The 24540-nt window shown below is 46.8% G+C and overlaps 3 protein-coding genes and 1 long non-coding RNA gene across 7 annotated transcripts; 2 read left to right on the forward strand and 2 right to left on the reverse strand.

Annotated features, from left to right (window-relative positions):
- Nucleotides 1-751: 751 nt before the first annotated feature.
- Nucleotides 752-15203, reverse strand: mgp (matrix Gla protein). 3 transcript variants are annotated; one of them, XM_052048258.1, is made up of 5 exons: nt 15127-15203; nt 1561-1672; nt 1444-1473; nt 1169-1271; nt 752-1021 (listed from the first exon to the last, which is right to left on the reverse strand). In XM_052048258.1, exons 2-5 carry the CDS (start codon nt 1649-1651, stop codon nt 862-864), a joined length of 384 nt encoding a protein of 127 aa, XP_051904218.1. In that variant the 5' UTR covers nt 1652-1672; nt 15127-15203; the 3' UTR covers nt 752-861. The 3 variants fall into 3 exon arrangements, with proteins under 3 accessions (XP_051904218.1, XP_051904217.1, XP_051904219.1); XM_052048257.1 differs by lacking the exon at nt 15127-15203 and adding an exon at nt 2851-3013; XM_052048259.1 differs by lacking the exon at nt 15127-15203 and adding an exon at nt 2847-2977 and having other exon boundaries at nt 1561-1666.
- Nucleotides 15204-16557: 1354 nt separating this feature from the next.
- On the forward strand, nt 16558-18682 carry pde6hb (phosphodiesterase 6H, cGMP-specific, cone, gamma, paralog b). The gene is made up of 3 exons (XM_052048533.1): nt 16558-16733; nt 17394-17542; nt 17995-18682. Exons 2-3 carry the CDS (start codon nt 17400-17402, stop codon nt 18110-18112), a joined length of 261 nt encoding a protein of 86 aa, XP_051904493.1. The 5' UTR covers nt 16558-16733; nt 17394-17399; the 3' UTR covers nt 18113-18682.
- Nucleotides 18683-19720: 1038 nt separating this feature from the next.
- LOC127589379 (G-protein coupled receptor family C group 5 member D) lies at nt 19721-23822 on the forward strand. 2 transcript variants are annotated; one of them, XM_052048518.1, is made up of 4 exons: nt 19721-20104; nt 21342-22501; nt 23463-23518; nt 23678-23822. In XM_052048518.1, exons 2-4 carry the CDS (start codon nt 21376-21378, stop codon nt 23765-23767), a joined length of 1272 nt encoding a protein of 423 aa, XP_051904478.1. In that variant the 5' UTR covers nt 19721-20104; nt 21342-21375; the 3' UTR covers nt 23768-23822. The 2 variants fall into 2 exon arrangements, with proteins under 2 accessions (XP_051904478.1, XP_051904477.1); XM_052048517.1 differs by having other exon boundaries at nt 19723-20108; nt 21347-22501.
- Nucleotides 19963-21270, reverse strand: LOC127589403 (uncharacterized). Its single transcript, XR_007959385.1, has 2 exons — nt 20917-21270; nt 19963-20652 (listed from the first exon to the last, which is right to left on the reverse strand). It is a non-coding gene; the product is annotated as an uncharacterized LOC127589403 (long non-coding RNA).
- Nucleotides 23823-24540: the final 718 nt, after the last annotated feature.

Below are 24540 nucleotides of genomic sequence, written 5' to 3' on the forward strand. Positions count from 1 at the left end.
CAAACAATCAGAAATGATACCTGTAGCAAGAAGTCCATTTTTGTTCACGTTGACACCGAGCTGCAACGTGACATATACAGTATGACTATTTTCTAATATTACTACCATATGACTATTTACTGTATAATCCTCAAACTGCTTATTCACATCTTGTTCCCTTTGCTCCACTATTTGGTTTAGATTCTGGATTTCTGGAGCTGGAATCGCCGTGGGATGTAATTTCACCGTCTGGGTCAATGTTGGGCCTGGGACGTATTTCGGGGAATGACTTCCAACGGACTCTCAGTTCCATTTTGGGACATGTTGATTGGGTCATTTGTGGGCATGCGGGAGCACAGAATACGAAATCATTAAAGCTTTTTAGGCTTTAAAAATTGGCCGTGCGGCGGTGCGTTCGAGCAATAGCCCGCGGCAGTAAAGCTCTCGCTTTTTATAAGGCGCGTGGACTCCCCCGATGATTGCAAACAGCCTCCATAAGAAGATTTGAACATCTGCCGACACTCCCAATGAAAAGGCAAAAAGAGCAGGAAGACAAACCCAAAATAAAATCATTTTTATTTTCACACTGAAAGCAGAGCTGAGGTCGGATCATAAAGTGTGGTGAGAGGGACGAATGGTTAACATATGGGGAGAAAACAAAACATACATTTGGATGAAACAGTTATCCCGTGCCGATACAAATGACGGAGCATGAATATGGATGTTAAGAATGAGGGGTTGTCATGTAGGTTGATCATTTTTGGGAAAAAAAAAAAAAAAAATCACATCCAGAAGAGGCCGTCGTTATAACTTAAGTCATGGACTGCCATAATACGTCCCCGTTGGTGAAGTGTGTCCGTTGCAAGCATCTAACGCGGATGTTTAATATCGACGAGCTGCAGATGGTCTCCTCTGTGGAGCGGCGGTCCCAAAGTATCTCCGGTAGGCCACCTGGTAGCCATGGCGATAGGCGAAGAAGCGGCAGGGAGAGTAATCCTCGCAAGTCTCGGCACGTCTCTCTGCTGGAGACTTGACCCGCCGACTGAGTATGGAGAGGAGAGAGACGGACGGACGGGTCCGTTTTGGCATTTCTCAAATTATGGCCGTCGATCTTATTCCGCGTCGTGTAAAAGCGTTCGCTTTTGCAGATGCAGAAGCGGACGTTTCTCTGCATGGATGTGTATTTTACCTCATAAAGTAACTGCTGTAGCCGTTTCCTCGGGGAAGGTTGTATACGGCGCGTCTCTGTGGCGTGATGAAGGAGTTGGCTCGCCTCGGGGCCACAAACACATCTGAAACCACAACCTTTTTTCATTTCGCAAAAACACCCACTTGGCGCGAGCCAGACAACATTTCAAGTAACTAACTTTTATTTCGCCCCACTGATTTTGGAACGTGAACTTAAGGCGGGGCCTTGTGGAGGCTTGATTTCAGGGAAAGGGGACAGACAGAATCTTGATTTACCTTCACTGGATTCTGTGCTTTCATTGGAGTCTACGAGGGAAACGCATGGAAGAGGGTTAATCGTCACAAATGGATACACAGTCGCCGGGAAGGGGACCCCCCCGTAGGGTAGCGCACCTGAATTTGACCGGCTAGCTCTTCCTCTGCCGAGGGAGACGCACAGTGAGAGCACAGCACAGAGTACAAGGAGTTGAACAAGGCTCTTCATCTTTGGGCCTCTTGTCTTTACCTGGAACGTAAGAAAAAAAAGTTATTGATGGGATCCATATCTTTGCCATTGGTAAGAATCTAATATAAAGATAAGATATCCTTTATTTGTCCCACACTGGGGACATTTACATATATATACATTTACATAAAGAGCTTATTGACATTTTTTCCCTCTCCTCAACCACAAGCTGCAGTTGACTTGATATGACCTTAGAGAGTTCCTCTAAAATATGTGCCTGCATGAAATAATTAAGAGCCTGATATACAAATATGGCCGCGGGTCATATATAAACTTCTTTCCCACGCAGTATAAATGTCTAAACGTGACAAATATAACTTAAGTTGTATTTATAAAACCAGTCTGAAAAGCCTCAAAAGGCAGAGCCAATCCACAAGAAGGGTTGTGCAGTTCAAATTTTCTATTTGGGAGGAAGAGCCATAAAAGAGCACTCGGGGTGTTTTAACGCAGGAGGAGGAATAGACGACGGCTATAAAGCGGCGTGCGCGCACGCAGGTGCAGCAGCGTCGGCACATGCGCAAGAACGTGCGGCGCCCTTGCAGCAACAGAATGACTTTTTTTCATGCGACTCCCGCGCACTCGTGCGGTCTTTGCACGCCTGCGCTGCAAAGGAGCTTTCATCACCTCCACCCGTCTGCTTGTGGGATTTGGGTTAAGATTCACTTCCCGCTGCCCCCCCGCCCCCCTTTTTCACCGTCAATAGATGCTTTCATTCTCCGGTGAGCACAGCCAGTCAGCCAACGGGACACTCTGACACATGCTTGCACACTCTCGGGATGTTTCTAACAGCAAGGCCTCAGGCATATGTTGGCCCCACTTAAAAACCCACAGCAGTGGGCAACAGAGGCAGCGAGTCTGCAGGCCAAAGTTCAAAAAGAAGCCCTGTGTGTGTGTGTGTGTGTGTGTGTGTGTGTTGATGGCCCACGAGCCTCTTTTCAGGTAGAATGAAAAAAGGTTGCTTGCACGAGAAAGACCACTTTGCATGAGGCGAGAAGATTCAAGTCAATTTGCAATATTGCAAAGCGTGTATGAAAAGTGTCGTATTTAAAACACACACTTGAATTTTCCTTTTTGTATAAGGTAGAAAAATAAAACAAATGAATGTCAGAAGTGCAACAAAAACGCCGCACGTGAGTGTTACTCAACTAAAAAGAAATTGGATTCCATCATGTACTCACCTTCAGCTCAGGTTGAAGTGAGAAGTGTTGGAAATATCAGTCAGTCGATTTTTCCTGTGCAATATTTCTTAATTCCTCAGCGCAAGTCTTTTATACTTACCTCTCCTCCCTCCACCCTTTCATTTCACCCACCGACTCCCTCCCCAATTGCCCGCTCTCTCCTCCCTTCTCTTATGTATCAACCACCCCCCCCCACCCCCCCATCATTGATTCAGACCAGAGTATTAGCTCACTCTCTCCCCAACTCCCATGATTCACCAGTAGAGCTGAGAAGGCAAGAAAAACACACACGGGGGGGGGGGGGGGGGGGGGACAAAAAAAAACAGAAGCAGGCTGAATGAAAGCTGGCACAGGGACACTCAACCTGGCACATAGCAGGTACACGATAATATTCGCTGCCATTTGACAGCAAATTATATGAAACGCACTCACCACCGTCCGTCTCTCCAGCCCCGTCGGTGGATGCACTCCAATTTGAGGCCCCGTAATTCAGATGTGGTCAGGCATGGGCAGCAATTCTTGATGGTGGTGCGATTCAGAGTGCAGGCCGCTAGAGATTTGCTCGTGGATGGGTGGGGTGGGTTGGAAATGTACCTTTACATTTGTGAAAGGAAGATGTGTTCTCCTTATGGCCGCTGATGTCTGTGCTGGTCAATAGAAAGCAAAGCTCGAAGGTGCAAACATAACAAGACCTTATTTTGAAAGAGAGAAAAAAAAGAGGCTTATTTGTGAACATGTCTGAGCGCTTATGTGGTGGCTTCGCAGCCAAGTCCACCAATGTCTCAATGGCCCAATTACACCGCGGCCGATGCAGGAGGAAGATTATGGTGTGTATATCTGAAAGTTATGTAACTGCCAATTCACTTTTGGCTCGGGCAGAATCACGAAACAAACGAGAATGAGAGGCCAGTCCGTGCCAGGAAGCAGCGAGACGCCGACACTCGGATCAACATTAGGAGGGAGATAAAGGCTGCAGACTTGAGAGAGGGGGGGGGGGGATGGGCTCTGATTGGCAGAGACTGCGCATAATGTTGTGTCTGGAACGCTTGAGTGAGTGACTGTGTGTGTGTGTGTGTTGGAGGAGAGCTGTTGTTGACTCTGGAACCGCAGCGCAGATCATTGCACATTGAAAATACGAAATGTCCAATTTCAGCAGCTCCGAGGGGGATTGTGCAACAGCTCAGGGAATCACTCCAATGAAACTTTTGCATTAATTCCACTGCTCAACGTATTTTTTTCCCGTATTTTTCTGAACCGGTTGCCAGCCAATCGCAGGGCACACAGTGACAAACGGCCATTCTCACTTAACTCGGGACAATTTCGAGTGTTTCATTAACCTGCCATGGCCGTTTTTGCAATGCGGGAGGAAACCGGAGGACCCGGTGAAAACCCACGCAGGCGCAGGTAGAACATGCAAAGGAAGGCCCGAGGCGGAATCGAACCCCGCACCTCTTGCACTGTGAGATCGACGCGCCTTGAAACTGGTGAGTGATTCCAAGGCGGCAAGCCAGGACGCCTGCAGACTCCCGTGGTTGTACCTTCTCAAGACCTCACACCTGGTCTTCCACAACAAGCCACAGGCTGCACCCACACTGTCAACTCGCCAGATTCGGAGCGCAGCGGTCAGTTTCGAGTGCGTTCCTCAGACGTTTCCGTTCCTGCATCTGCTCTGTTCCCAGGCTGTCCACCCCGAGCGTTTCCTTTTATCTGATGCCATCCATCACGACTGTCCAAAGTTGCCATTCTGAACTCTTCTATCCGAGCGTTCTCCAGTTCTTCTACATCCATCCATTGCGCAAAGCACTTATGCTCAAGCAGGTTTTCGGGGGGTGTGCAAGAGCCAATCCCAACTGTCCTCGGGCGGTAGGCGGGGTACACCCGGAATTGGTCACTACACAGAAAAAATGTTTTACTCAATTGTATTTGTGTTAAAAGGATTAAAATAGCGAAAAGGGGAGGCGGAAAATACAAAAAAGAAGAGCGTGTGGAGACGTGCGACTGCATTTTAGGACTCGGGGAAACAAATTTGGGTGATTTCCAAATGACCTCAAATGAGTGAATATTTTGCTAATGTCTACAAAAACACAGAGACGTAATTCAACCGGTTTGGGCTGGCTTGCTTCCCCGGGTGGCCTAGCAGGTGTACCTCAGGGTGCTGTGTGTGGTTCAGGCAGACGCACAAATTACAAAACAGTTGCTATTTATGGACCTCAACTCCAGCACCAAGACGTTTGGCCAGCTATTTTTTTACTAGTTATTTTGTCCCCCAATGCAGGTATTCACTTGTCTAAAAATGTATTCCAAAACAGTGAAAAAAGTGGGTGACTCAGATGGCCGATGAAAATAACCGGCGTTGTAATCATGTTCCCTGAGCGTGCCAGTTCAAGCTGCGGGCCAGTGGGGATGAAGGGCAGACGTTACGCAGCCCCGTCCGCTTTTCGGAGCCTTTTGGCGGTTGTGTTGTCTCACGGCTGTAAAATATTGCCGTCTGAATGTCAACACCAACATGTATTTGTGTTGCGTGGCACGTCCAGCAGGGACAATTTAGGTTGAATGCAATCCTATTTTATTGATATTTTATGTGGCTGAAAAAAATCAATAAATCTTTTTTGGGCGCAGTTTTCATCGACGCACAGTAAAGTTCCAGCAGTGATTCCATCGGTTGACCTATTATGATTTCTCATAGCATTTAAATGTGTAGGGAGTGGTGGCCAAGGGGTTATAAAAAAGAAATGACATATGTGTTATTTATGTCCTCATTTATTCATTATCTGTGTTCAACCAAACAGGGAATCCAGAGCCCGGACTCGAATTCGGGACCTCTGAACTGTGAGGCAGATGTGCTTAACACCGTTCCACCCCATGATGTTTTATTAAAGTGGCTTAAAAAAAAAAACTACAACCTACTACGGTGCTGTATTTTATTTTATTTTTATATGTAGCTGCCACAGCCGTTGTCATCGTGCCTACAAACCAAACCAGACCTGCCAAGGTTGTGGACACAAAGCAAGAGTGATGCCACCGGCACCCCCCCCCTCACCCCCACCCCAATGGGGTTACTCGGCACCCAAACAAATTGCTCGGAGATCGTCAACATATGACGCAGAGCCTCCGGGGAGTGGTGGCGCGTGTCATCTGTCCACTGCGCTAGCCGGCACTACATTCATTTCTTCTTCGTTTATTTACAGTTTTAAGACGCAGGCTTCATTGAGACATCGGGCGTATTAGTTTCCGCAAGGCGTGGTTGAATCATTTAAGCCCGTTAACTAAGACAGATGTGTGTGAGTTTGGGTCTGCTCAAAAGCTGCGTCCTATTTGAAAATGGGAGGTACTTTTTTTTCGCCCCCCCCCCCATTACTAATGATGCCAAGCACTTGCTCATGGGGGGAATTTATGCAGCTGTCAAATGTGGCGCAGTGGCCTGCTGTTTAAATGGTTCCCAAAATAAATCTTGCAAAATGGATATCCCCATATGACTGGACTGATAATGTGATCTACGGTATTTACTCATCCGTGGCGTTTTACGTTGGGGTGGGGCGGGGGGAGAACGAGGACTCTATGTGGTCACAAATGATTTAAAATATTTGTGCTCCACAATAACATGATGGCCATCGCAATTTGCAGACTTTTGCTTTCCACTTGGCATGGCCAAAGATCCGCAGCGAGGTTTTTCATTGTCGCAAGTCTCTCAAATGATCAAGTCGGGTGCCGGGGGGGAAGGAAGAGGCAGCTGCCTGGATGCTCCGCCGTCACCTCCAGCCTTGCAAACAAACTCTTTCAGCCAACCTGGTGCCGAAAGAGGCCATCGCATCCAAAAAAACACAATCCCGCTCAGGAAATAGATCACACTCAGACCAAAGAATAGCAAGAAGTATGAATTTGGAGTTATTCTTTTGTGAGGTTTCACAAGATTGAGTGTGTGGAATCCAGATGAATGTATAACATATAACCCCCAATTTTTTTCTCATTGCGTGACTTGGAATTGAGTGGTGTTTGTTTTGTTTTTTTTGATTGACTTCACTGAATCCACAAGGCCACAACCACCATTTAAAACGAGTTCAACGCATCCGTAAGCAAGGTTATTTCAGGACCTGATGAACAAAAACTCACTGCATGCTAGTGACTGTAAATGTATATATTAAAAAACAACAACAATTAGAAACTGTGTTAATTAATCCATTTAATACCAGTTTAAGTGATTACAAATATTTGGAAAAAATTCAATGTATTTTTTAATTCCAACATATTTTAGTGGACAAAAAGTCAGCCATAATTTCGATCACACGAGTTTATTTTCCATCATGCAGTTTTTAACACCAAGTGGAAGCATGACAGAAGAGAATTTCAAGCTGCATTTTGAACGTTTTAGGTTTTTAAATTCATTTTAGGCGAGCTGACTCTTTGTAAACTCAAATACTTTGCATTTCAAAAACATATTTATTTTTGTTGTTACTTTTGAAGACAATCCAGCTCAGCGGAAACCCCAAATTAGTATTGGACGACAGTAAACAGACCAAAGAGTTGAACAAAAACGACATTGTTTCGGCATCTAAAATGCGGAGGAAAAAAGTAAAAGTTGCTGGTCTGACCTCAGCCCTTTTTTTTTATCCTATGCGCTATTCTGAGCACACAAAAAAATCCCTGTTAGAATGTGGGGAATATACAGTTTAATCAACATTTCAGGGTCATTTCACAACATCTCGGACAACCGTTGTTGTCCTTGACTCAACCGTTCGAGTGTCTTTGTTGACGCAACATATTTTGCACTCGTGTAGTGACATCGTCAACGACGATTTCAAAATATTCAACGTATGCACGACCGCAAAACGGTTATGTTTGTAAATTTGCGGTGCGAAACTAAGTTTGTGTTTGGTTTCTTGTTTTTATGGCTACACGTTCAAGAGACCTCGGTCAAACAAGAGCATATAAGAAACCAATACGAAAAGGTTTGAAGGCCTTTGAGAAATACTTTTGAGAAAACCATCTCTGATTAAAGTCGAGTCGACAGTAGACTGCTCTTGCATGTGCAGATGGGCGGCGACCGGTACAGGATGGACGCCGCCCCTTGGCACAAGTCAGCCATGTATATGAGAATGTTTGCCATGCTGTTGCTGCATAACTCAGCTCGCAGTTCTCATAACGGCACCATCCAATTTTTTGGGGGGGGCGGGGGGTACGTCCATATTCCTTTGGTGCCTGACTTCTCCCCTGCGCAGCCAACTCCAACAAAGTGAGCTGCGGAATACGCGCAAGGCACCCACGGTCCGGAATGTAACACGCACGTGCAAACATTCACAAACCACAACAGATAGCATTCGTGAGCACAGAATGCTCGAAGGCAATCGCACGGGGGGAAAAAAAAACGGAGGTGATGCTAACATATAAGGAGGGCCCCGTTTTCGTGCCGAGCACACGTCCAGCAAGATGCGGTTGAACTGTGCCCGTGAGTGATGTTTTCTTTCTTTTGGTCTTTTGCGAGATTTTTCGCAGCGAGAATTGGGCGTAATGGGGGTGTTTGCCCATTTTTGCGATGGAAGTAGTCTTTATCCAGCCAATCCAAGCGATATTCCTAATTTGCATCAAAATAAAGGCAGTCCAGGCATGCTAGACCCGAGATTGGTCGGTAAAGTGCAAGATTGCCCCTTGCGGATGATGTACTCAGCCATCCCTCTTAACTGCTTAATTTATGCAAATTTACAATATCACAACAATAAAACATTAGCACATTATTGAACTTCAAAAGTGGATTTTTTTTTCTTTCAGCAAATTCACAAAAAATGGAGATGTCCGCATTTGATCTTTAATGGTCAGAAATGTCTATCTAGCCTAAACTCTGATGACTCATTAAACGGATGAAGGGTGTATCTCAATGCCTTTTCTTTCTTGCGGCTGTGTTTTATGTTATAGTGAAATGTGTTTTAGAGAGGCTGCGCTTTGCAACTCGCTTTGGAGGACTTCCCTATCGCGGCAGCAACCACGGACAAACTGAGAATCACAATTTGCTGCCTCGCTCACCGTTTTTCCCCTTCTTTCTATCATCTTATTGTTTGCTTTTCCCAAGTCTGCAAACAAAACGATGCAGTCACTGCACCCCTTTTTGTCTTGGCTATGCATTACCGCTCATTATCCGACGTCTTGGACTCCACTTGACATGCTTTTGGTAATCTAAACTTAAACCTACAGTGGGAGTTTGAGCTGACCGTGCACAGACAAGATAAGGAATATGGTCGGAACACATTTGAGCCAAAGTCGAATGGCTATTCTGGTCTTATGATCCAATTTCTCCTGCGCCCGACACTCAAATTTCAAGTTGTCAGTCGCATTTGATGACTTGTTCTCAATCGGGATCATCGGGTTTATTGCCACCCCCGCTAACTAACGTTTGAAACCTTCTCCCTCGGCCCGTCTCTCCGCCTTTGCGGTTGTCAAAAGCGGTCGGCGTAATCACAAGCTTGCCGGCCACACAACAGGCAGAGCCGTGAATCGACACGTCGTCTGCAGCCGACCGATGACACGCAAGCAAGCAGGCAGGCAGGCAGGCAGGGACACGAGGCCCGACAACCTGACGGGGCTTTTCGGCTTCGGTGCACATAAACAAACGTACGCTGGCCTTATAACACTTAAAAGAACCACACGTTGACGTGCGTTCATCTGCTGAGGACCTAACCGCCCAACCCAAACCGCCGCTCGCAAAATGCCGGCTAACCCTCAGCCAAGCATACCAGACTCCTCGAAATAAAATGAGCGGTTTTAGTTGGGGGAGTTTGTGGGGAAGTGGCGGGTGGGGGGAGTGTCGATGGCTTTTCTTGTTCTAAACTGAGTCTTTGTACTAAAATAAATTGATGGGACTAGACCACTGAATTTGATTGTGTCAATGTTTGATTTAGAGCGAAAAATGCGAGTAGCAATGGGTAGATAGTATATATCTTACATGCAGGTGTACCGAAGACCCCAAATCATCCATAAGTGTGAATATGTGTTGAGCGTTTTGGGGACCGTTCGTGGGTGGGTTCGCCGGCCTTTCACCCGACAATAGTTGGGAAAGGCTCAAAGCGCACCTGCGAACCGAACGAGGACAAGAAAAATGGACGGATGGACAGTATTTGATAACGTTTCCATAAATATCACGAGCCGTCGTCAAGTCATTGGCTGGGAGCAATCACAAAGATCTCTTGTGAATTTTTGTTTCCTTGCCCTTTAAATGGCTGCAGGTCGACGCATACGTTGTGCACAAACCCGCATATTGTGATAGTGGCTCGGGTTTGACCCGTCAAGCCCGGTTCTATGAATTCAAAACTTCTATAAATTGGTGCAGACAAGTGGAAGTCCACACTGCTGACCCTCAAAACCACAGATTATATTCCGAGCTGCCTTGCGGCACAAGGGTTGCACAGTGCTCAAGTGTCACCAAGTGCAAGGCACTGTGGATCCCCACCAATGTGTCCTCTTTCGCCCCAGCCGCCACAGACTTGGACTTGCATCCTGGGACTGGAGTGTGCATTTCCAAGGCCACCAAGTGGCGCTAATCTGCCCCCTGCTGGTGCAACGACAGAATTACAATTTGGACTTTGTGGTCTTTCAGCAAGCACTGCAGGAGAGCTCTTTTCCACAGACCTGCGACTAAAGCTGAGCTCTGGCAGGGTTCTTATTTTCTGGCCCAGGATTTGACACCTATCCTCTCAGTTTGGGGTTTAACAATTTGAATCCCTGCAATTACATGATTGAAAAAAGATCTTTGAGCTCGATTCTCAAGGCACGACTGTTGATTGCTAAGCACAAATCATTTGTGACCCCTGAGAGAACCAAAAACGTTCCCTTTACGCACAGTGAAAACACATTTATGTTCCGGCAGACATTTTTTTCACACCTGCGTACATAAAGGTTCAACATTCCAACAAGCAAGCTCTTCGCGGATGCTTTTCGGAGAGTCTTTTGTATACGCCGTGCGCCGCGAGTGCGTTCCGAGAGTCTCGCTGTTGACTGCGTGTCTCTCTGGAGCTTTCCTGACCTCTCGCAGGCTGCCTGAGAGCTGCCAGCCGAGACTCGTAATGAGATATTTGCTCTTGACAGAGCGAAGTGGGGAGGGGAGGAAAGCGCTATTAACTCCATCTTCCTTTGCTCTTTTCTCTCCTCACTTCTACAGATTGAATTCCCTTCGCTCTTCATGCCAGCTGAAGTGTCTCTTCTGTATTTCCCCCGCTTCTCCCCCCCCTCCCACCCCCTCTTTCTTTCGGTTTTATGGCATCTTTTCTCCCTCACTCTTCCGCCACAGCCTGCGTGGCTGCTGTGTTGCTCTAAATGACGGCAGTGGGACGAGTGAAATTGCGGCGTGGTGGTCCCATGTGCACACAGCTAGCGTTTGGGCTCTTTTCCTCTCCAAAAATTCGGGCAAGGCCTGCTGCTATCCTCACTATGGTGCGCCTGGATCGAAAAGGTACAGCGGGAGCGCTCAAGTCAGTGGCCCCATTTGCACAATTTGGAATTTTTCAATTGAAATTTGGAGGAACTGTATGCTTCTCTAAATCCCCAGAAAATGTTAGCGTTTGAATGGCTAGTTTGAACCGAGGTGGTTTCTGCACGGGTAAGCATTTCCAGGGTGCGACGTGTGTGCCCACCACCCTCCGACAATCAAGTTCCGTTGCTGCGGGACTTGAAGCGCGAGCCTCCAGTCGAAAAGTGCAAGTCCTCGCAAATGACCTCCTGCCACGTCTCGGTGTGTGTGATGGACTCGACCGCATCTGGCCTTTCGAGCCACTACTACCGCCATTACATTAGCGTCGCAATCATTGGCTTCTGGGGCTTTATGGGCTGCTTGAGGATTCCGCGGAGCAGTAATGAGTGCGTTACGACTAATGGGAAGTCACACGCACACTCGCCAAACACCAAAACAAATCCTTCTGCGCCATCGATGCCCTGATAAGAGCGGCGGGAAAGGAAAGGAGGCAGAATGAATGCTGAGAGTTAGACGACGACAGAGAAAGGCGACTGCTTCCGCAGTTTCAAATCATCCCCAAAACAGCACGTTGGCTTTGCTGTGCGACGCCTCGGAGCACTCGTCACATTGAATAACCTTTTGCTTACTCACTTCTCCTCTCTAACTCGACTCCCCCCCCCTCTTCTCTTTCTTTAATCCCCTCTCTTCTCTTCTCTTTCTATCCTGCCGCCATGCCCCATTAATCCATTCTTTATCCGCACCCATTTTGTCTTTCCCCATTCGGGTGCTTCAGTATGGCCTTGCCGTGTCGTGGAACGATTTGCAAGCATTGTTGCGGTTTGTGTGATATACAGAACGTATTAACAGCAGTGGGGGGTTATTTATTTATTTTCAAACTTTGCGCATGCCGGAAAAAAAATATTCCATACATACATTTTCTATGCTGCTTGTTCTCATTGGTCACAGGTGAGTTGGCACACGATGGACAATTTAGATTTCAATTATTCTAAAACAGCAGTACACCGAATTAGAGTGTTCCATTTTACGCAGGCCTTTTGAAAGAAAGAAGCAATGGAATATTCTACAGCGGCCCGACTTCAAGCCTTTCCATTTGGTTTACTACAGACTGGCTTGGCATCGACAGGAAGGAACCTCCGAATTTGATTATGTCCAAGGGCTCCAGACTTCAGGCTGCAAAGGCCTCACGATTAGGGGTTTATTTCTCCGGATATGGCCGCAGACTCTGCATAAAATGGCGAGCGGTCTTTTATAGTAAATAATACATTTTAGGTGAAACGTCTAAAACGCAGTTTGACTCTTTGTAAATGTTTGTTTCAATTTTCAACTGTGAGCATTTTTTTTTAAACTCAAAATGAATCACCACGACCACCATAACAAACCTATCGTTAAGCGTATCCCGTCGCAGGTTATTTGGGGAGGCTCGTGCATTGGAAATTGTTATTTTGTGCGAGTGGTCATCACGTTGTCGTCATCGGTCTCCCCCCAATTGCAGCAACCTGCGTTTCCATCGCTTTCATGCCAGCGGCGCCGCCTTCTTTGTCACGATGGCGTCATGCTCGCTGATTTAGGACTATCCAATTAGTCTGCCCCTCTGGGAGGAGAACGCTCGCCACGCCAATCGAATAAACGGCCTTCTTCCTTCACTCTAATGGGAGCCAACGCCCACATGACAGTTCCCACACGCTAGCGGCCAAACGCACTTCATACACATTTAACCGTCTGAGAAGGTTCCCTCCGCTTGGCTGGAGCTGCCGGCTCAAGTGTGCGGTTAATATCGGGGCAAGGCGTTTTTACCTTTTTAAACGCGTTTTGCGTAAAGCACAGCTGCGAGAATGTTGAGAGGCTGTGCAAAATTCAATTGAATCTATGACATTAAATCACGACAATTGTCAAATACATTTCTTCAGAAATTCGGACCTTATTTGCCCAAACCACTGTTGACTGTACGCGCAACAATTTATTTGAAGGTGGCAATTTACATGCCGTGCCGTTGCAAAGAGACTAAAATAAAATAGGATACAGCGATCAAAAGTACACAGTGAAACAACATATACCCGTAAGGTGGATTTTAAAAAAATGTTTTTATTGGTAAGCAAATTAACAGTTTGCATGTGAAACAATGTTGCTCTGATTTTACTTGAATGACTTAAATAATCTACTGTATGCGACATCATTTCCGCTGGTCTTAATTGGCCCGCTTGGATAAGTAAAGTTTTCAAAGTCTGAATGTAAATCAAGAGCGGAATGCAAATTCTGCAACAGCGTGGCGAGTACAAAAATAGACTCTGAGCCTCAACAAAAGGACAAACAGAGGGCTTAGCAGTTCTGGAAAATGTTTGATGAGCGACTCATGACGACAAGCGGTCTTAAGCCTTGGCAATGAGATTCAGGGCAATCCAGACATTCAATTAGTTGATCAACTGGGCGTCGTCAACGCTTACATAACCCTGACACACAAAGTAAAGAGCGCAAGATCCCCCGAAGCCACTTTCAAACGTCAACCGAACTGAGCAGTAAGAATGTCAAAGAAAGCTTCACACGCAAGGTGTTAAAATTTTTTTTTAAATCCAGACAGCTTTGGTCCGATGCATGATTTGTATGACCGAAACTAAGGGGGGAAAAATGCAAATGCAGCATTTTTGAAAATGTAAAAACTAACAAGAAACTAACAGAGATTAAAGTGAATTCCAGTATGGGTAAACGTTGACATCACAGTGTGTGATGACTGCTATAAACCTTGTTTCCATCCACTTTGGCTGCCATCCTGCCATGTAGTGGTTACGTTGTTTTTGAGGTTCGCTTGTCTGTTGGTTTTGGGTGTTGGGGGGAGAATTTGTTGATTCGGTTCTTACTCTACATCGGAGCTCCTGAGATCTTGCATGGGTACTGCTTCTTGTGGTGCCTTCCAGTCACAGGTCGGCATTCAGACGGCAACAGTGAATGTTGGAAGTAGGCCAGGAAATGTTTCATTATTCCTATTAGAAGGCTGCATGACATCGAATGAACTGTGCAAGTGTCAGGAACAGTACTTCTTAAGTGACCAATAAGCTCAGGGCAGACAGTCTGAGCTCTTTGCTCTAGATGGCTCAAAGACCACCTTCTCGCTTGTCGACGCACGTTTCATGGGAGTGGAGAGAAAGATGACGCAACTCTGCAGCATTTGCTCACATGCAATTGCGAATCAATCGTGGCATGAGCTCATGATTATGTATGCGTCTATGTGGCAATAGACACATACATAATCATAAGCTTGCTATCATGGCAAGGAAAATATAAATACAATAGAAACCTCACTTCAGACCGCAGATAAAATGTTTGCTCGGTCCTGCTGCTTTTAACCAACCGTACAAAATAATTGTATTTACTGATGAAAGAAATACACTTACCTGTACCCATTCCCCAACAACAGTCTCGGCAAAAATGCTGTAATACTTCTTGAACGATATTTTCAGAAATACGAGTTCTCAAGAAATAGCTTCAGTCAGAAAATGACCACATGAAAACAGGACATTGAAAACTTTTCTGTTACAAAAACTGACCAGAAAATAAAGATGAAAATATCTTCTCAAGGTCTTAGTGAATTAAGTTCAACAGACATTTCAGCAGTTTCTTCAATTCTCACGTTTAGTTTCTTGATACTCTCTCGCTAATAGCTATACACTCGCTAGCATTAGCATAGTTAGCATCCATTTTACGCTCATGCTCACGCTTTCACCTAAAACGAGCTCAGTCACCGCTCGCGCGGACATTAGGTGCTCAGTACTAATGTTTTAACAATGTTAACGAGTGATTTTTGTGACATTTTAGTACATTTTACTCACCCGTGACACAAACAGGAAAGGCACACGATGAGTTGCTGGTGTCCTCTCTGAAAGCCAATTTACTCTTCCTCGTTGCTCAAATGCTACTCGATGCCACCTGCGCCACTGCACCTCCGAGTGGACGGCTGTGGAATAGCTACACGGAAATGGAAACTGATGAGAAAGTATGAATTGAAACTAAGGGTATCTGTTATGATCCGTTGTAGTCTCCGAATTAAGATTGAGAAACTTCACACAGGAAGGCCACTCCAACCTTGGTGTGTACTGTGTTTTTAACGTTAGCCTTTATGTGATAGTGCTATTTTTCGGTTACCAGGCCCCCTGCGTTAATCTAATTAAAACTATTAGCGCCTTTAAGTGGCTGCACTTGAAGATTGACCCGTTGACCCACAAAAGAGGTCTTCTCGACACTGCACATGTTTATGACACCCTTCATTGACGATGACCTCGGATCATTCACGCCTTGGTTCATGTCACGTCTGCCTTCAGGAACTTTATCATTCGTTTTATTATTTATTGTGTGGCTCCTTCTATGAGAGGAACATGCCCGTCATGCTCTGTACTCCAAATTCTTGGCTATGATGACTATCACCAGTATTCAGATTTCACTTGACGACTTCAGTTCGCTATTTGATTATTATTTCATTAACATGTAAAAGTACACTTTTTTTTTTTTGCATGCCCTGTGTTTCCTCGTCTGCTGGATATGATGACCTGCATCGGTGGGGCCTGGTACTTCCTGGCTCCTGACCTTTAGATTGGAGATCCGGTGTATGTAGGAGGAGGTGTGTAGTGTGTTCAAGAGGGTAACTCTTTCCGCTCAGCAGCCTACATGCGGCTCAAGAGGCTTAGCCGTTGTGCTGCCTTCATTTGGAAGACGACCAGGTAAGAAGAAGAAAAAAAGCATCTCTTCTTATTTACAGTACTTAATTGGCATGGATGCAGATACTACAGTATGTGTCACTCATTCCTTTGAATAACTTTTAAAACTTTTCAGTCAAAACAATAAAGTCGAGTCTTTACAGAAAACACGACCTAACTTTGCATGTTCTTGCATTAATAACAGACATTTCAATTTCCACAACACTGTAGTTAAATCGAACTTGTCCAACCAAAACGATATTTAAATCATTATTTAGAAAACTAACTTGGCTCACACTCGATTTGTGCTGCTGTTGACCGTTGTATTTTCACCGTAAACTAAAGAGTTTCTTCTTTTGTGCAAGGTCACAAAAGCGCTCGTGTCAACATTAGTGGACCAAAAAAAAAAAAAAGCATGTGGGAGCTCAGCGGAGCACATGGACTTGAAACGCGACCAGAAGCTTCTCCTCCTCTTTCCTGCAAATCTCATGACAGGCGTACTGAGGTTTTAGAGGGATAAACCTGATCAAATCGTTACAGGTTGACCTGTGACTTTGGTTCACACAGCAAGGCCTGAGGGAGTGCTGCAGGAGTTTGGACGACCTTTGGTGACCACGTGACTGGAAAGAGGCGCCTCAAGGGATTAGAGATGAAGGTATAAAAGATCGGCGCCGACGGCCAATGACACAGACACAAGCAGGAGGAAGGAGAGATCAGCGGCGGCCTCCTTGGGATATCTCCAACAGGTGAGAATTAACAATCGGGATGCGTGATGGCAATGCTTTTGAACTTTATGTGTCTTAATGTTAGATTGTTACGGCACGTCTCAATTCGTAGCAGGGTTGAATCAAATATGACAGCGTGTATGCCGATGATTTTCAATTAAACTTTTGTGAGGAATGAAAAGATGTGACGCAAGGGCAGGAAAAAAAAAAGAAAAGCAGTTAATCTCGCAAACCAAAAGAGAAATCGGTCGTGACAGGTGTAGAGGACCGAGCAGTCGCGGAAACAGGTGCTTCTTAAATCGCAACATCTTGATGCGGATCCCAGGCAGCAATTCCACACGCGCTGCGTCGCATGACTACGTGACACCATGTGCGATATGAGTTCAAATCAGGTCCCGCCAATCTCCATTTCGCAGGCAGCCGTACGAAACGTAGTGGACGGTCAAGCATCCTTGTTGTCGAGGAAGAGCAAATTAGTTCTCAGCGGATCAAAGAGGGATTAGAGTTAATCTGGGGGTTGAAAAGCGGCTGCATAATCTGTGTAGATTAGCGCAGAGATGCTAACAGGATTATTTATAGGGAATCAGGCAGAGAGGGGGAAGCCACAAAAACTGGTTGTGTTCTTTGAGTTAAAATTTTTTTTTAAAGTTTTGGGGTTGTTGTTGTTGTTGTTGTTTTTAGAGAACAATGAACGCCAGCCCACCGGCAGGAAGCGCCCTGGCCCCTGGTGGATCCACCGGCCCCACTACACCCAAGAAGGGCCCACCCAAATTCAAGCAGAGGCAGACTCGCACGTTCAAGAGCAAGGCCCCCAAACCAGGCCAGAAGGGGTAAAAATAAAAATAAAAATAAAATAAAATAAGGCGGCCCGGTCGTCCAGTGGTTAGCACGTCGGCTTCACCGTGCAGAGGTACCGGGTTCGATTCCAGCTCCGGCCTCCCTGTGTGGAGTTTGCATGTTCTCCCCGGGCCTGCGTGGGTTTTCTCCGGGTGCTCCGGTTTCCTCCCACATTCCAAAAAACATGCGTGGCAGGCTGATTGAACACTCTAAATTGTCCCTAGGTGTGAGTGTGAGCGCGGATGGTTGTTCGTTTCTGTGTGCCCTGCGATTGGCTGGCAACCGATTCAGGGTGTCCCCCGCCTACTGCCCAGAGACGGCTGGGATTGGCTCCAGCACCCCCCGCGCCCCTAGTGAGGATCAAGCGGCTTGGAAGATGAATGAATGAATGAATATAAAACAAAACAAAACAAAATGTTGATTGTACCCCTCCCCTCGTTTGCAGCTTCGGCGACGACATCCCCGGCATGGAGGGTCTTGGCACGGACATCACGGTGGTGTGCCCGTGGGAAGCCTTCGGCGACATGGAGCTCAGCGACTTGGCCAAATACGGCATCATTTAAAGCCGCTCTTCCTCTTTGTCCTCTTCTCCGCCCCCTGCTCGGCTGCCCCCGTCCCCTTAATGCCCCTCTCGTCATCTACCTCTTGCGTCACTCTACTGCGTAGAGGGTCATCTTAATTACACTCTTTTTTTATATCTATATTATTATACATATCATACTGTTTACAGTATATCATATTCTTGAAAGATTGACGAGAAAACTTCACGCCCCCTTTTCCTTGCCGACTCCTCCATTTACATTCATAGAGTGCCACCACCCCAACCCACGCCAAAGGACGCGAGAAAAACTGGTCGAAACTAGTTTGATTTGCTTCTAGCTGGTTATTTTAAGGGTCAATATTTGGTACCTTATTTCCCGGCGTAACCCTTTTGTATTTCCTTTCTTGTTATGCCGCATTGTCCGACTTCACAAGGTCACGGGAAAACATGGCGGGCTGCAAGGAGAGCGTCAACATGACAATGCCCTTTTAACCCCTTTCAGATGCTCTCGTCCTTCCAAGCACACGACAGAGCCAACGTAACGTGAACTGACGCGTCCTAATAGTGGCATTAAATGGCTTTCTTTTCAGAACTCACCGTGTCCCTTTGTCATTGGAAACGCGTATCGATTGTTTGTTGATATATTATCGAGCCTTAACCTCGCTTCTCAACGCAAATGTGACACAGAAACGAACAACCATCCGCACTCACACTCACACCTAGGGACAATTTAGAGTGTTCAATCAGCCTGCCACGTATGTTTTTTTTGGAATGTGGGAGGAAACCGGAGCACCCGGAGAAAACCCACGCAGGCCCGGGGAGAACATGCAAACTCCACACAGGGAGGCCGGAGCTGGAATCGAACCCGGTACCTCTGCACTGTGAAGCCCACGTGCTAACCTTCATCCGCATCCAAGCATATCCGGAAAAGCACCACCTCATATAAAATCAATATAGTCGAGTCGTTTTAGTAGTCTGTGAATCACCGCCTTGTAATATGAATAAATAAACATAAACATAAAAGATAAATGCCCCCCCTAAAAGCCCCAAAGCCTCAGTCTGCGTCACGTCTTTTTTTTTGAGGACTCTGCGATTAACCGTAATTAATCATGAAAACAACATTGCAGCTTTTGTCCCAATGAGTCATCGTCACCAAAGTTTCCCCACACTCGGGTTGCTATGGTTTGCTTTTTGCTTTCCAAAATAAAACTCTGCCATCCGCGTCAACGAACACAATGTCGGAACGCTTCGCAAGGATCTCATCAAAGTCGTAAATCGCTTTGCTTTGAGCATTTTAAAACACCCCCCAAAAGATTTTTTTTTAACATAAAACAAACTCTGCCCGCGTTCCGCACTGCTACGGGTTTTGTTTGGAATCAGGAGCTGGGATCGAAGCAAACACACCCGCCGACATCCCATCTTGTCCCGACACGACTTAAAAGGCGGTCTTGCGTAAGAGAACGGCGCTCTCATTTTTTGGACACGACATACCCTGAGGCCAAATTTATCCAACCGTCAGCCATTGTTACTCTTGTGTGATAAGTGTAACCACGGCAACGGTTGCGGACCACCCCCGCGCCCCATCCCCGGCTTTTCGGGCAGGTTCGGATTAAGAATCACGTTTGTAGAATTTCACTCACTCCAGGTAGATCCTGCGGCCAATCAGGGAGACCGTGCAGGAATGAACTCTCCCTTTGTGTGTGTGCACGTTTCCTCCAGGTGTGCGAGCCCCACCTATAGACGGCGGGACACGGGAGGAGGGAGAAAGGAAAAGTATGAGGAGGGATGCGGGTTTCTTGTAGTGCTGCCCAGGTGTGAGCACTCCACTCCCAGTGGCTCCGCGGCGTCCACACCTCTGGTGTCCCCCCCCCCCCCCCCCGATTATCTTAGAGCGGCCAGTGCCCCAAATGAGCGACGTCCACATGGCTACACGCTGAGTAGGCATCCATGCGGCAACCAAATCGTGCCTTGCAACAAGTCTGGAAAGGATTGCGGTAAACAAAAGGATTGAACGGTAAGTGTCGCTTCTTGTTATTAATTTTGGCTCTTTTTGCGTAACCTGGAGTCGAGAGATCCAAATGGCAAGCGGCGGATACAAAGCTCAAAACGGTCGGCCTTTGAGCAATGCATCAGAAAGGCAGTCGATGAGCACAGCGGTTTCTAAACTGCGGCCCGGGGGCCATTTGCGACACACTATCCAAGTTGAGTTAAAGTGAGAAGGGAGCATATATTCCAAGATACAAATGACGAAAAAAAATGATCTTCAAAACACCGCAAAAAATTGTTTCTTTCTACTTTGTGCCCTCTGGCTCATTTATGAAGACATCACATTAAAGATCGTCAAGGAACAGAAAATGGCTACCTTCAGTTTTTTTTTTTGGTTCTGTGGTAGTGTGAAGTTATGGAGCACCCATGTTTCCAAAACAGATGTGAGGTGAAATGAAGACTCCGCCGGAGCCACGTGAATATTTGTTTGTCCTCATCTGGCCTCTGATTGACTGGCGGCCATTTTAGCATTTTCTAAAATGGCACCCGACCAAAGTCAGCCGGCTTTGGCTTCGGCTTCAGCTCACTTGTGATCCAAATGAAGCACTGTGAAAGATGGATGGATGGAGTTTTCGTTCAATGCCGGGTGGCGGGTGAGGTGGGGTGGGGGGCACATTTGTTTTGGACAGCCTGTGTCATATCAATCCACTGATGCAAATAAAGAGCGTATTTAAACATGCCAATGAAACAAAGGCCGTCTCAGAAGCCAGCAGGAAGTGAAACGTACCCGGTACTGGACTATCTGGAGGGAGTATCTTTCACGGCCTCTTCAAACTGCACCGCAAAACAAATCTAATGGACTCGCCCCGCCGTCTGAATCCTCATTTTGTGCCAAGTCTTGAGCCGATACTGAGCAGTTCACGCGAAAGGACGACAATCTCGTTTAGTGGCCCTCGCTCGAAGCTCCCGTCCGTGTTCCGACATGTTTTCCGTCTTCCCTCCGCCTGTTACTTTTCCTCTCACAATTGAAGCAGCTTTTGTTTGTATGACCGCGCCCCGTTGCTCAAAGGAAGGTCAACGCGCTTCCATGACTTTAATGTGGGAGAAGCCGAGCCGATAACTTTGGAATGAACTCGGAGGAGATAGTCAGGCAGGCTTTCGCTCAGGTCCAACATCAACGACATCCAGATAACAATTCCCACAGCCACACTCCAAAATCCGGTCGATTGGATTTTCCTTAACGCAAAGGTTGCATTTCGTTTCAGGAGAGAAAATATCCAAGGACACCAAAGGTCCAAAATGAGTCCAGCGGTTTTACGTGAGGATCCCAAGTTGGCATTCGCACTTCTGTGCCTCCTGCGCGTCCCCTCGACATGTTTAACTCAGTCAACATCAACGAGCGCAACCCGTAACGGGAGCGCGAGCGCTTCCTCCTCCAACGGCACCTTCAGGGAGGCCGTTTCGGGTTGCCGCCCGGGACTCGATCCTCTCTATAGGTACCTGTGTGACCGCAGAGCCATGTGGGGCATCATCCTGGAGACCCTGGCCTCCTCGGGCTTCCTCTTCAGTATGTCCCTCCTGCTCGGCCTCCTCATCTGGTCGCTGTGGGTCTGCGTCTTCCTACGGCAGCAACGCAGCAACATCGGAGGCACGGTGGCCTGCGTGTCCATGTTCTTGTTGGCCACGGGTGGGATCTTCGCCATCACCTTCTCCTTCATCATCCGGCTCAGCCCTCAGACGTGCCCCGCCAGGCTCTTCCTATTCGGCGTCTTCTTCGCCTTGGCCTTTTCCTGCTTGCTGGCTCACTGCCTGGCTCTGCTGGGCTACGCGGCCGCCAGAGGCTGGGGCGAGCCCGCCATGGCTTTGGGGCTTTTCGCCGTCCAGGTGATCATCGCCACCGAGTGGCTCGTCGTGGTGTTGGTGCGCGATAAGAAGCCGTGCGAGTACAGCCAAGACGAGTTTGTCATGCTGCAGATCTACGTCCTGTGCCTCCTGGCCATCAGCTCGATACTGTCGGCGCACTTCCTGTGTCGCTCCTGCTTCACGTACAGCTACAGCTACGCGGGGGCCACCCACCAGCAGAGTCGCCAACAGGCCGTGCTCCTCTTCCTCACGCTGTTGCTCTCCGCGGGCATCTGGGCGGCGTGGATTGCGATGCTCACCAGAGGGAATGCTAAGTCGGGCCGGCGGCCGCAGTGGGACGACCCGACGCTCGCCGTGGCCTTGGTCGCCAACGGCTGGGTGTTGTTGATGGGACATGGCTTGTCGCAAATTGCCTTCCTGTGTAGGGGGGAGGCCAAGTCCAGGGAGGTGCCCCTGAGCTTCGCGGGCTGGACCAGCCCCAGTGCCGATATCCCAGGATTGAACAGTCCCAAAGCGGGAACGGAGAATGGAAGCTTTGAGAATGACCCGCAAAACGGAAGAGGTAAGAAGCCTAGCGTAGCGTCTTGAGCGTAAATACGGTGGGCGACAATCCATACCAGGTAACGGCAGAGGCAGACCTTATTTCAAGATATCGGGTAGTCTTGAAGGATGCCGATGTCCGTCATCGATACTTCAGGCAAAACAATCAGACATCAAGTCAGTCTGTCCTGCTCACTACTAGCCGGCGCTACATTGTAGAAAAAGGAAATCGGTGTGGACAGCGTCCACCTTTGAGCCAAAACGTACTCGCCGATAGCGGTTGGGGGAGGGGTTGATGGGGCAGGGGGGTTCTACAAACTTGGATACGAATGTGATAAAAAAAAATAAACAGATATAAGGCACATTAAACGGGGTAAAAAAAAAGCATGAGTGACATGCGGCAAGCCAGTTTAGCGCCAGCTAATGCTAAACTGTGGTTTAGCGATAGCGGTTGGGGGAGGGGTTGATGGGGCAGGGGGGTTGTACAAACTTGGATACGAATGTGATCAAAAAAATAAACAGATATAAGGCACATTAAATGGGGTAAAAAAAAAAAGCATGAGTGACATGCGGCAAGCCAGTTTAGCGCCAGCTAATGCTAATGCTAATGTTACCGCACAGCCATCAATGGCAGCAGCAGGACTTCGATTTGCATCAAATGGCAACACCGCTCACCTCTCATGGAGGCACACTAGAAAAGGCACATTACAAAAGAAATAATCCAAAACGATTTTTCGATTAAAGAAACTAGGAAGTGATCAACATTCTGAAATGTACTCGGTGTATATAATGAACGAATTCCTTCCGGAATAAACACATTTGCATATTACTGTATTCTGTAAATAATTTTAAGACGATCGTGAAAAAACAACACAAAATAAAACATGTCGCAGTACAATGCAGTATTTCTATGTTTTCAGTTGTCAGCAGGAGTGAATAATGCACGGCAGATATGTGCTAACGTGTGACATTTCTCCCTTCAGGCGGGCGATCTGATCCAACACTGCGATCGCCCTACGAGTCCGGATTCTCTATGACCGTAAGTAATAAACTGTCAGGATTCACCATCTCACATGTAAATGCCAGTGACCTTCCCTTGTTAAGTCACACTGTATGCTTCATGACAGCACCGTTTAACAAGTGTTACTGTAATTGCACTGATGTTTCGTGCGTGTGTGTGTGCGTGTGTGTGTTGCAGGAAATTGACCCCAATAAAGATTATAGCATTCCTCGCCCTCAGAGCACCAACTTCAGAGAGCCATATGACGAATATTATGGACAATTTTAAAATCTTTCTTGCACATACAAGTACATGAAACAGATGCTCTTTTACTATGGCCTAATTATAAATACTGTGTGACTGAAAGATGGGGAAAAAATGAAATATGTACTTAAACTATACTATAATGAGGGTTGTTTTAGGCGGTATGATAGTCTACTTCAGGAGTAACGATGAATCCAAATTTGGTAAACGCCTCACGCCGCTCTGAGAATCCTGTGACTCCGATCCGTCCTCACACAAAGAAAAATATAAATACAAACCTGTAAAAAGAATTACAATTATACAGATTGGTGTAACTTGATTGTAAATGACTATGTAAATCTATGCAGCTCTGTACTAAAGCGCGCGTCGGTTCTCTGTGTCACGCATGCAACCCGAATACAGCGGTGCGTAAAGCCGAGTTCTCCTCTGAGATTAGAAAACCCCAAATAAGAATATGAATAATACCGTGTATGATACTGCACATAATCCTGTCGTCTTCCAAATGGTTCTCGTCATGATTCGAGCTGCTGTTGCATCTCCACGCAAACCTGTAAAGCAACATCGCAAATGCAGATCTATTCTCAACAAGATGGCATACAGAGCAGCCCTGAGGTGATAGAACGGGTGGAAACTGTCAATCAGTAGACATTAGCAAAGGCAAAGAAGGGCAGGCAAGCACAAGATTAGATTCCTCAAGTCCTACTCATTCATTAACATCGTCACGTGCCATGTTATAGCACACTTCCTGGCTGCTGTGGGTGCAGCGTAAATGTACATTTAAAGACGCGTTACCGTTG

The sequence above is a fragment of the Hippocampus zosterae genome, chromosome 17 (genome assembly GCF_025434085.1).
Source record: "Hippocampus zosterae strain Florida chromosome 17, ASM2543408v3, whole genome shotgun sequence".
Lineage (NCBI taxonomy): Eukaryota > Metazoa > Chordata > Actinopteri > Syngnathiformes > Syngnathidae > Hippocampus > Hippocampus zosterae.

What these genes read in the sequence shown, in the direction of transcription:
- mgp (XM_052048258.1), bottom strand. Translation starts at nt 1,651, where the DNA reads ATGAAGAGCCTTGTTCAACTCCTTGTACTCTGTGCTGTGCTCTCACTG. An exon ending in AGCTAGCCGGTCAAATTCAG is followed by an intron (nt 1,474 to 1,560) that starts GTGCGCTACCCT and finishes TTTCCCTCGTAG; the next exon opens with ACTCCAATGAAAGCACAGAA. An exon ending in AAGCACAGAATCCAGTGAAG is followed by an intron (nt 1,272 to 1,443) that starts GTAAATCAAGAT and finishes TTGTGGTTTCAG; the next exon opens with ATGTGTTTGTGGCCCCGAGG.
- pde6hb (XM_052048533.1), top strand. Translation starts at nt 17,400, where the DNA reads ATGAACGCCAGCCCACCGGCAGGAAGCGCCCTGGCCCCTGGTGGATCC. An exon ending in CCCAAACCAGGCCAGAAGGG is followed by an intron (nt 17,543 to 17,994) that starts GTAAAAATAAAA and finishes CCTCGTTTGCAG; the next exon opens with CTTCGGCGACGACATCCCCG.
- LOC127589379 (XM_052048518.1), top strand. Translation starts at nt 21,376, where the DNA reads ATGAGTCCAGCGGTTTTACGTGAGGATCCCAAGTTGGCATTCGCACTT. An exon ending in TGACCCGCAAAACGGAAGAG is followed by an intron (nt 22,502 to 23,462) that starts GTAAGAAGCCTA and finishes TTCTCCCTTCAG; the next exon opens with GCGGGCGATCTGATCCAACA. An exon ending in AGTCCGGATTCTCTATGACC is followed by an intron (nt 23,519 to 23,677) that starts GTAAGTAATAAA and finishes TGTGTGTTGCAG; the next exon opens with GAAATTGACCCCAATAAAGA.